The sequence below is a fragment of the Mixophyes fleayi genome, chromosome 1 (assembly GCF_038048845.1).
Source record: "Mixophyes fleayi isolate aMixFle1 chromosome 1, aMixFle1.hap1, whole genome shotgun sequence".
NCBI classification, from domain to species: Eukaryota; Metazoa; Chordata; class Amphibia; order Anura; family Limnodynastidae; genus Mixophyes; species Mixophyes fleayi.
In genome coordinates this window covers 347,780,303-347,792,870 of record NC_134402.1, presented here as the reverse complement: position 1 = coordinate 347,792,870, position 12,568 = coordinate 347,780,303, and the positions used below count along the sequence as shown (strand labels likewise).

The 12,568-nt window shown below is 38.4% G+C and overlaps 1 protein-coding gene across 2 annotated transcripts in view; it reads left to right on the top strand.

Annotated features, from left to right (window-relative positions):
* Positions 1-12,568, top strand: part of ADGRD1 (adhesion G protein-coupled receptor D1) — a 434,837-nt gene that overhangs the window by 39,806 nt on the left and 382,463 nt on the right. For both annotated transcript variants that reach the window (XM_075176425.1, XM_075176435.1), the window contains 3 exons: positions 5,795-5,917; positions 8,174-8,410; positions 11,609-11,863. In XM_075176425.1, the coding sequence (XP_075032526.1) occupies positions 5,795-5,917; positions 8,174-8,410; positions 11,609-11,863 (615 nt within the window). The remainder of the gene's footprint in view (positions 1-5,794; positions 5,918-8,173; positions 8,411-11,608; positions 11,864-12,568) is intronic.

Here is a 12,568-nt window from a genome sequence, read left to right as displayed (position 1 = left end):
CTCGGAACTCGTGGGTTATCGCGACTGGGTCGTAGGTAGCGTTACTAGTAAGGGATTGTCGAATTTTATTGATATAGCTCTGGGCCAATTTTTTTCAAAGTCTTCTAGCGAGCACTGAGTCAGCTTTATCAGCTTTATTGTAACAACGCTGTTGGAGTTTCTGCATAGTGGTAACAGCTCTAGAGGAAAGTAGGGTATTAAGTTGGCCCTTTAGCGAGTCGATCTGAGTAAGTAAGACTAGGTCAGGATGGGTCTGACGTGGAGTAAGGAGCATGGCAATTTTACTTTCTAGGGATGATGTGTCCTCTGTGGCCCTCTCCTGGAAGCCGCTGCCATGCTAATCATATGGCCCTGGATAGTGGCTTCTTGGGCCTCCCAGATGGCTCCCAATGCCACATCAGGAGTTGAGGTGTCTAGGAAGTAGTTGGAAATCGGTGTTTTAAGCAGGAAGGAGCCTTCTAGGCACCAACTACGACAGTGCAGTTGTTTAATAAGGTCAAGAAGGAGGAACCCTCTTGCTTGGTCAGTCCAGATAAACAGAGTTGTGTCTGCTTAGGTCACATGAGGAATGAGGGAGTGAGAAATGTATAGCATATCTATATGGGCGTATAATTGGTGAGGAGCATAGAAGTGGTTGTAATCACTATCATTGGAATTACAGAGCTGCCAGGAATCATACATATGGTGGGGGTGAGCAAGGTGGCTAAAGATGTAGAGTTTGTAGAGGGAGGAGCTCTCCACCGGAAGGAAGGGAGGGACTTATATAGGGCACGATCAAGAACTACATTAAAGTCGCTACCGACTATCACATGACCCCACACCAACCACTCAATGCATTTAAAGAATCTGGAGAAAAAGGGATTCTGATTTGGGGCACATAATGACCAGAGGGAACCCTCTACAAGTAGGAAGCGACCCTCGGGTCTGCATATGTAGTGGATTAATCCTCCTTATTGTTCTAATTTGTGCTGGTTGGTGAGTCAATAAATGAAATGTTGCAGTAAAACGGCTTCATCTATATATCTTCTACTGAAAATAAATGTCCGATAACATAAAATCTCTTTCCACAAGTGTGTAAGTTTGTCTATTGCTTTGGATCTGCCAGAAATATACTCCAAGACATGTTTGGGTTTCACATGACCGTTCTATATGCTCTGCAGTACAGTAAACTGCTGCTCACATTTGGCAAATAGCTAGATGATTAATGCCTTACAATTAAAATGCAGACTACAAGTAATTACTTGTATACTTTTTAGTGGGATTTTAAAGAATGAAAAGTTTTGTAACATAAGTGTACCAGACAGTTTTCTGTAATATATATATATATATATATATATATATATATATATATATATATATATATATATATATATATAAAATATGAGTTTTGAGGTATAAATCATACGTTACATCTTTCAACATCGAGGTGTTTTAGGCTTACTAGGTCAAAGGTGATGTCAGTGCTTTTGTGATTTCTTTGCTACCATTGTGTAACGTTTATAAAGCATTATATATTATGCGCTATGCAAGTATATTCAATATTGTATTGGAAAAATCCCCCATAATGGAATGTAAAGAGTGCACATGGAATTTTATGGACTTCATTACTACAGTGTACACCATTTCCTTAGCTGCTCTCTTGGATAATGCTTCAAGAAAATATTGTCGACCTAATTTTCTCACTATCTAGTCTGAACCATGTGTATAACTGCTGTCTGTGTAGACGGGTCACACAACATAGAGGTTAGTGATCCCACTGTGCTCCCTGGGCTAGGAAATATAGCCTGGATCTGAACTGGACTACAACCTCAAACATTTTATTTTATAACTGTACCTGGCAGAAAAGAAATTATATACTGGATATAATTTTATGTTATTCCTCAGTGCAGGCTGTAAGCAATCTCACAGCTTTGTGTCTTGTAACTATTTGGCTGCCCTGTCATATTTTTGTTCTTTTCTGACCTAACCTAGCCCCAAAAGACATGACATCCTTTTCATGGTGCCATACATATCTCTTGCTACTACAGAATGCCCTTAAGCTGTTGCTTTGGGGGGATGAGTATTACTAGTTATGGGATGAGAGAAAGTGGTTATGGGGAAGTCAAGAAAAACAATAGCATCTCTGATTCATGTTGATCTGCAAGCAGAATTACTGGTGCCTCCATAGAAACTAGGTAAACCTTATAACAAAGTATTTTTATAAAATCATCCGTTAATCCCCTTCACTGAAAAGGGCAAGTGGGACTGGAAGATATATCCAATGTCTGCAAAAGGTGAGTGCCACAGGGTTCTGGTGAAAATGGTGAGTAGATGTCACAAAGCACATCTGAGAGCACATCTTAGTGTTTCCTTCCAATACAGCCAGGGCCGGATTTACAGCTAGGCAACCTGCCTAGGGCCTAGCGGCTCTTGGGGGGCCCAGCTGGGGGGGACAAGAGCAAATTGCGGGGGGGAGGGGATGCTGCCGCGAGTCGGGGGAGGGGCCACACGGGGCTAGTGTGGTGGCTGGTCTCCTCCCTCCCTCCTCTGTGTGGCCTGCTCTGTGTCACATGGGACGTGCACCACATGACAGGTGACATCCCATGTGTGAAGGGGATGAAGACTCCAGTCCACAGCTCCTAGATGGAAAAAGGTAAGTTGGGGGAGGGGTAGGGTAGTATATTAATAGTGTGTGTATTGTGTGTGTGAGGGGCCACTGTCTGTGTGTATTATGTGTGTGTGAGGGTCCATTGTCTGTGTGTATTGTGTGTGTGAGGGGCCACTGTTTGTGTATTATGTGTGTGTAAGGGGCCACTGTCTGTGTGTATTATGTGTGTGAGGGGCCACTGCGTGCGTGTATTATGTGTGTGTGTGTGAGGGGCCACTGCGTGCGTGTATTATGTGTGTGTGTGAGGGGCCACTGCGTGCGTGTATTATGTGTGTGTGTGAGGGGCCACTGCGTGCATGTATTATTTGTGTGTGTGTGTGTGTGTGAGGGGCCACTGCATGTGTGTATTATGTGTGTGTGTGAGGGGCCACTGCGTGCATGTATTATGTGTGTGTGAGGGGCCACTGTGTGTGTGTATTATGTGTGTGTGAGGGGCCACTGCGTGCGTGTATTATGTGTGTGTGAGGGGCCACTGTGTGTGTGTATTATGTGTCTGTGAGGGGCCACTGTGTGTGTGAAGGGGGGGCCCAAACCGATATCTTGCCTAGGGCCCTATGAGGTGTAAATCCGGCACTGAATACAGCTGGAGGAAGAGGATGGGGCCAGTGATGTTATAGCATGTATGCGCTGTGATAGCAAAGATCTCCAGGCGTTTAGCACGAAGAACGAGGCAAGGCCCCAAAGCAGCCTAATTTCCCCAAGTCTTGGCTCCTAAAGGGAATCTCCTCTTTCAAACAAGGGTACCAATTACCAAATATTTACTGTTGATCATTTGTGATCAGCAGACAATAAAACCTCTATGCTACAGTATATAGAAAAAGGATCCAGTGATAGTTGGAGGCACCTTTGTTTAAAAGAGGGGAGCTTTTTCAAACAGTAAGTAGATATGGTGGACAATAACCCCACTATACATAGTATGTATGCACATTTACATACAAAAAGAAAAACGTGGTCCCTTTCTACAGAACACATTAAGCTATTAAGCAAGGTAGAACAGCCCATACTATGTAAAAACTTTTATTTGATAGATGTATAAAATAAATGTGAGTTTTGTCTGCTATTTTACCACCTTCTGGAAATTAGTGTGCAATCCAAACTTGGGTTATAAAGAAACCAATTATATTTATGGAAAACATGAATTTTTCTATGATTTGTTTGGGTGCTGCACAGAAAAGTAACGAACATTGATTTTGGAATAGGACCAAAACCAACTCAGCAGCGATGGGATTAATACACATATTAGATAAATATGAACGAAAAGTAAAAATATAGGGTTACAGTCCATTAAACATGACCAGAGCACCGGAGGGAGAAGTGGCTGGTGAAGTATGTGAGAAGGTTGTGGACTAGCTGAAAAGGACTATGGGGTATATTTACTAAACTGCGGGTTTGAAAAAGTGGTGATGTTGCCTATAGCAACCAATCAGATTCTAACTCTCATTTTGTAGAATGTACTAAATAAATGATAACTAAAATCTGGTTGCTATAGGCAACAGCTCCTCTTTTTCAAACCTGCAGTTTAGCAAATATACCCCCATGTCTCCTCTTCTCTGGGCATTAGATGTATGTGGCATTTCATGGGTTCTAATCAAAGGAGAAAACTACATCCAAGGGTAAATCATAATTTTTCATTACCAAAAAAATACATTTATTTACTGTAACACTAATACAAAAAATATTTGTAGACCTGAACATTTGCCTTTAAGCCCATGCTGCTACAGTCCAAACAAATGGTACAATAGGAAACGGATATTATAAATGCCGAAGGTGCACTATTTGCATTTGAATGGCCTCAAGTAACACAGATGGATAGATTTCTTTGCAAACAGATAAAAAAAAAGTCAATAAATATGGATGACTATTAATACATTCCACATGTGACGTTTGCTATTGACTTTGTTGCTGTCTATATTTTCTGCCGTACGTTTTGGCTTATTATAATGTCTTTAAAAATGTGCTCAGTTATTAATACTTTGCACTTTCATTGTGCAATAATAGTAATAAAGCAAAGTTATGTGTGTAAGAGTGTGTGTTGTAACTGCTTATGCTGTGTATAATATATGTGTATATGTACATACAGTGTATCAGTGTATATGTGTGTATATATATATATATATATATATATATATATATATATATATATATATATATATATATATATATATATATATATATTATAAATGCTTAGTGGCGTGTGTTAGTCTGTCTGTGTGTGTGTGTGAAAAAAAATAAAACCAAACTGCAGCACCACCTGCTGGGCGGAGTTATACACTGACCTACTAAATTCTTAGTGTGTGTGGAAAAAAAAATTCAGAAAGGGCTGAAATTTGGTATACTAAGATGTTTTTAATTTGTTAATTTAATTTGTTAATTGTTAAAAGTGTTTATAAAGATTTAAAAAAAATAATATATATATTTCTTGAAGGAGAAGTGACAGTTGGGAGTGGTTGGTGGTTGCCGGGGGTGACAGTGGGGAATGGTTGGTGGTTGCCGGGGGTGACAGAGTGAGAGGAGTGTGATACTCAGGACCGCTGAGAGAGATCCCTGTGTCTGGATAGACATCTGGATAGATGTGGCGATGAAGATGAAGGATGAGGTGATGGAGAAGAATGATGAGGTGGTGACATGTGGACAAAACCACGTTAAAAAAGGGCGCTTACGTCGGGAAGTAACGCTCTTCCCCTGAGGAGGCCTGGGCTATGGCCCAAATGCATGACAAGAACCTTTTTAACACCTTAAGTAGCTTGATTTGACTAGAATGCATGAGTATCATGCACAGGTTAACTTGTGTGTGTGTATATATATATATATATATATATATATATATATATATATATATATATATATATATATATAAATATTTGTTGTAGTGAAGTAATATAATTAGAGAAATATTTTAAGCAACTATATTCAAGTAATGTGGGGCCTGATTCATTAAGGATCTTAAATGAAGAGGATCCTTATTTCAGTCTCCTGGACAAACCCATGTTACAATGCAAAGGGTGCAAATGAGTGTTCTCTTTTGCACATAAGTTAAATAGTGACTGTTTTTTTCATGAATCGTCTTCATTTAAGATCCTTAATGAATCAGGCCCGTAATTTGGAAACATGCTGCCACATATTGAAATGTTTTTGCTTTCTCCTCAGATATTGTAGAAGGAACAGTCAATCACGGTATTGTCCTTAATGAACAGAAAGAAGTTACTCTTCTATATTTTGGAAGCTCCAAAAACTCTTGCATTAGTGACCCAAGTAAATGTGGGCCAGAAGGTTAGTGTTTTAAATCTTTTCAACAAGTATACTGAGCATGCCAGCCGTCATTTCTGTGTAAATGAGAATGTTGCCTGAAGAATGCCACCATTCTGTTATTTGTGAACATAACTGGATTTCCTAAAACAGCAAAGTTAACATAATAAGTTTATATATTTTGTAAGTCAATTCTAATTTTAGATTGAATATTTGTTTTGCAATTGAACAGACCCCACATTTCTAAGTGTCTCATGATTTATTACTATTTGTATAAATATAATTCTGAACCTCATCCTCTTACTGAGTAGCCCATTTTCAGTTTGCTTCATACTTGAATCGGGATGTCATATTGGTATGATTATAAAATATGTCACTTTCTTTACATGATTAACTCTGGTGCAGTTTAGTGTGTTTTAAATTTGACATTTCTCCAGAAACTTTTTTTATGGCATATTTTGGAGAGAAACTGGATATGAAAGATTGGTAGACAGTTTGGGAATATACATAGCTTTCTAAGGCTAGGTACACATTACAGAAATTTTTTCCTGATGTGTTATCTATAAGGATTTTACCAACGACTGATAAAAAAAAAAAAAAAGAAAGTCCCCATAAGTATCCCGATTCACGTGTACACAGTGTACATGTTTTACAACATTTACCTTCCGATCTGTGCTCTTTATCTGTCATAACCATTGGCTGAAAAGATCATGACTCTGTAAACTCTATGGAGATGCTGATCGTGAGTGCATACACACTGCAGAATTAGAACAACATTGTTCCATTAATTGGCTGAAAACACTGTGCTGTGTACCTAACCGAAAACGGTGTCTATACAGAGTGGAAGCCTCTCTTTCACGATGTACTCAGCCTGTTATAAGAGTCAATGCTCTGTAGAATGGCAATATGTTTACACTCTTGAATGAGCATGTGGATGGGTTTCATGCCCTGGTAACATGTGTATGGGAGGCTAGCTAAAGAAACAGCTATTAACAAGTACTTGCACACTAGCTATTTAAAGAAGGCATTTTATTACACATTTGTTTGGATGTATCTTTTTCTCTAGATCCTGATGTAGCGTCTCAGTTTGACCTGCTGTTTATGCTGACTTATCTGTTTCTTGAATTCCCTGACTTTGGCTCAGTCTAATGTATAATGTGCTATCTGCCTGCATTTGACCTCTAGTGTGATAATATGGATTGTTTGATCTGTCTTTTATACCACGGTTTGTCTCTTTGGGATTTAGACTATAACTACTGCATTGTCCCTGTTCCTATCAAAAGCAACTTATTTCACTATGAAAGATTTATGACTCTCTACTCTGCTATTGTCCTTCCATGTCTCCAATTATGTGTATACCCATCATCACCCAATGGATCACCAAGATGCACTCATTCCTCCTGAAATATTTGTTTCTGTATTTCTGACTCCTGGGGCTAGATTTACTAAGCTGCGGGTTTGAAAAAGTGGGGATGTTGCCTATAGCAACCAATCAGATTCTAGCTTTCATTTATTTAGTGCTTTCTACAAAATGATAACTAGAATCTGATTGGTTGCTATAGGCAACATCCCCACTTTTTCAAACCCGCAGCTTAGTAAATCTAGCCCCTGGTCTTTTCTACAAATAAAGTGCTTGCCCAGTGGCTTAATTGCTTTGGTCAGTATCTATTGCCCTAAACCAAGGGCTTATTTGTCCTACTTAAATTCTTTCAATGCTATTGCACATTTTAAAATTCCCTTCTCTCATCAAAACTTTTTCAAAATTTGGGACCTTGGCAAGGCAGAATGATACTTCTGCGTGTTTTTTTTATGTCTATTTCTAATAGTTTCTACTACATCTTTCATAGTGTAAGCTCTAGGTTCTTCATTTACATACATACATTTTTTATTTTAAAAAAAAAAATCATATCCAAGGAAATGTCATTTACATACAAGCCATATAAGTCATTGCTTTACCTACTGCTTATAAAGAGCATGACATAGCATGTATTGTGACAGAATCTCACTTAATCCATATTATACATGGTGCGCACCAATAAGGGTGAAACAGTTTATCTATAGTTGGAAACCTGCCTCAATATTGGTCTGTGACATGCTATGTATTTCTAGTGGGTAAAACATTAGTCAAAGGGACTACCACTTGAATGCTGCTTCCCAGAACATACTTATATTAGATAGTGTCACTAGCAAGTAGTTTATATCTCATCCTAAACAGACTGAAAATTTCTAGTTATTTTCATTATTGGTTTGGTAACCTGTTGCTGCTTTCTGTCAAACCAGGTTTCACATTCTCATTTTTTTGGAAGATCCAGGACCAACAAAAAAATAAACAGAAATCCTATACCCATGATAACCAGCGTTTCCGTGATGGAAGCCAAAAGCCCCGACAAGCGCAGCCATTTGGGAAAAAAATTACTTCTCATGGCATTGAAATATACTCTGATGAAAATGAAGGTTATGTAGAGGTTTACACACGAGAGAACTCAAAGGTGTGGAAAGCAAGCATTAATCCACCAGGTACTTGTGCAATTTTATATTGTTACATATTAGTTGTTACCTAATATAACGAAAATACCTTAATGACATTAACAAATACATATAGTGAAGATAAAGTTTTGATGATGGTGAAGAGTTTTTTCATATGTACATGACTTCCTGTAGGTAATCTCATTAAAGCACATAATTAGCCTTTTTGAACAATAAATAAAAATAGAGGACAATGGTTTGCACTTAATGCTGGTTTTAAAGGATGTTATGTCAAAATAGTAAACATTACTAGGAAAAACCATGTACAATATAGGACTGGTATTTGAAGACCGGTATAGTATGGATGCATATATAATATATATATATTATTGCAATTATCAAAAATCTATGTAAATGTCCAACTTCCACTGTGTCTGCAATGTATGATGTATATATAAGCATCATTAGCTCATCCATAACACTACAGTATAAATCGCCATAAGATATAATTTTACACGCAGTACATATCCTTTGAAGCAGTTCAACATAGAAGATACAACAACCACTTACAGATATTAACTTCCAGGCTCCCATTGATCTGACTCATGTACCTATTTTGTATGTGTGCACTGGTCTGTGTGTAGGTCTTTTCCCTAATCTATTTATGTGTAATATCTTTGTGTTCTATGCAACATTTCCATCCATATGTGTCCTCTTCCTCATATATTGTGACAAAGGCACTGGGAAAGTGGAAGATGACAGATATGTGTCTCAGGCTTTCTGTCTTATGTGCTCTTAAATCCCATGGATATTGCTGGTGTTTTGGAAAAGCTTCCCAAAGAGTATGTTCAGATTTAGGGAAAACTGGTAAAGGTCCCTGGGGTGTCAATAGAGAGAGAAGGATGGGCTCAATTTACAAGGCCCAGTCCATGTCTACTGATCTTTTGATCTCCCAGTTTCACAGCAGACTGAATAAGGGTTGCACCTGCAAGGTCAGGGGCGCACGCAGGGGGGGGGAGGGTTCTGGTTCTCCAGAAACCCCTCCCCTCCGCGAACGAACGAGCCCCTACCAGCAGCACTGTACTGTACAGCAGCCGCGGCGCCGTCAAAGAAGCGTCCGCGGCAGTGCTGTATTGTACTGTACAGCAGCCGCGTCACTGTCAAAGAAGCGTCTGCAGACGCTTCTTTGACAGCGCCGCGGCTCGTGTACAGTACAGCATCGCCAAAATGGAGCTGCTGCGCATGCGCGGACGCATGCGCAGCGGCTCTCTCTATTTTTTTGGGGGGGAGAGGAAACCCCCCCTTAAAAATCCTGTGTTTGCCTCTGAAGGTGCTGATAAAAATGCTGCTAGGCAGTTTCCTCTGTCTTTCAGATCTGGTGGGGAGGTTGGATGCCTCCTAAGAGGCTCTGCAAATGGTGACCAAATAGCTCTATATGCTGTTTGTGTGTAATACGCAAGGTCCTTCACAGGAGAGATGGTGTTCTGCGTGTTTAGTTAGTGCCGGAGAGGCAAAGGGGCAGATTCAATTAGCCTGCACATTATTACTCTTACCATGGTAGTTTCTTTGCTGCCGTGAGCCGTGAGAAAAAAATCAGCAAGATTTTCTGTAAAATCTCCCGCCTACATTTAAAAGATATATATATATATATATATATATATATATATATATATATATATATATATATATATATATATATATATATATATATATATATATATATATATATATATATATATATATTAGTAACCAGGTTAGGGGGACAGGTGCCATCTCCTGGGGTAGATGGTAGTGTACAGCAGCAGAGAAGTCACACAAGTCCAAGGTTTCAGTACAATTGGCCTCAGGCAGTTTTTTTAAACAGAAAAAAACAAAGACAGCTTCAAAATAAACACCTTGGGGCTGATAGGTCTTCCATATTAGCTGTTTATATAAATCAAATGCATATTGGAGTATGGCAGAGTAACCTATTTCAGGTGTAGTTTTCACCGGTTGTGATATCAGATTTCCTTTTTTAATTGGGAAGCGCTGTTCACTTCTGCAGTGTAGTTTGAATGCTGTGTACAGAAATCATGGGGACATTCACCAAACAAAATGTTTCATGGCCCCAAGACTGAACTCCCAAGCTGTCATTAACAGCAAGGATCAACAGTTTATAGCACATTCTCAAGAGTGTTGCCACCTTCTTCAATAGCCATTTGTAAATTACTATTCAGAGCTATTATTAATTGGCCTAAATGAAAGAAGGGGTTAAATATAACTTTTAGAAATGTATATTTAATAGCTTTTATGTGTGGATTCTATTTTTCATAAATATTCTCAGTGATACTCATTTATTGTGGGAGCTGCTGCTAGTTTTTGCTTCCCATCCTCCATCTAAACGGCTTGTCATTTTCTACTTTGTTGCAAACAATAGGTACTTGGTATAATAACTAATTTGCTATCTGTGTTCTCTATAACCTAGCTTTAATAAAATAATTGAAAAATGTTAACTTGACATTTTTGTTACATTAATTACAGGACCAAGGTCATCAGTAAGGAAAGACTGCAACTTGTCATGTTTTCCAGTGACAGTGCAGTGTGCTTCCAATTATTTGCTATTAGATCAATGGCCTGGGCGTTAAGGGGGGGGGGGGTTGTATCGGGAGAACACTCAAAGGGTCGTATGCTGGTTCTTTATGATATCGGAGAGCTAAGAAGATTATAATATACTGTATTTCAGTTTGGAAAAACTTCCCCATTGTTCACCAGAAATTTCAGTTTGACTCCAAAATGCACCTAAACTGTTATTATAGATTGTAAGCTTGCTAGCAGGGCCTTCTCACCTCTTTGTTTGTTTACCCAGTTTGTTTATTACTTTGTTTGTCCCCAATTGTAAAGCACTACACAATTTGTTGGAGCTATATAAATAAATAAATGATGATGATGATGATTGCATGTATTAGTGATTGGTAGTGTTTGTAGCTGTTTAGTGTATATAGTGTTTGATGATTTGCTGCATTTCTAAATCACTTAATGTCTACGTCTACATTTACAATGTGCATTTGTTTACAGTAATCTGGTAAACATTTCTAATTGGCCAGTTAACGAAATGGAGAGCACTCCTGCTGTAAAAGTGTTTCTTTTCCCTGGAAAATACTATGTGGGCATTGCCTTCAGAAAACGTGTCTGCATGCTGTGTCACTGTGGTTTGTCCATTCTTATTCTAGTTTTCTAAGGTACCTTTATGTCTTCTCAATTGGTCTCAAGGTCTCTTTTGGACACATGTCCTATTTACCTGGACTTTAAGTGAAGGCCTGAAAGTTTATGTCAACGGTACTTTCAACGCCAGTGATTCCAGAGGACAAGTTTCCTACAATTATGGAGATGGGAACGACAGCTTGGTTGTGGGAGCAAACAGTGATCCTTCAAAACATTATGTGAATGGAGTTTTCGATGAGTTCATTATATGGGAAAGAGCACTCAGTCTGCATGAGATTCACCACTATTTTACAGCTGCCACTGGTATGTTATTTTGGTAAGCAACATCCGTGTATGTCGCTTCTTGATTATTTGTATATTCATACATGACATTATAACATGACATATGTATTAATGCCTTATTTTGAAACTTACTACAAGAGCACTTTCCTTGTAGAACTATACTTAGATGAATATTACTTAATTGATATTTTGTATAATTGAAGTAATTGGGTGTTCCTGTTCTGTATATGTGCGTGAAAACGGAGCAGTGTGGTAATTTTATTTGATGAGTACACCTTTTGAATTGCTAGATATTGTTTATTGTTCACAAGTCATTTCTATGCTTTTGTATGTCAACACAGGGTTAGACTGTAGGGTGCAATATCCGTTGAAAATTCTAGGTACAGTAAAGTTGAAGTTAATACAGAACACATCATACATACTATGTACTCTAAATACAAAATAACATACAATATAAATTTGTTGGGAGCATTTAAGGGAAAATACAGTGACATACAATGGACCATTTGTGTGAACTAGCTGCTAACGTAATTGGCTAGTTCAAGTCCACATTAGTCCCTTTTATTTGTCATCTGCACTTTAAAATATATTGGTGTACTTAAAACATCAACTAGACAAGATTGTTTAACAATGTCTTTATTCATCTCCCTGAAACTACAATAGGAAGCTTTCTTTAAATACTTCTGCAATGCCTGCCACTTCCTTCCCATTTGCCAAAGTTGACAG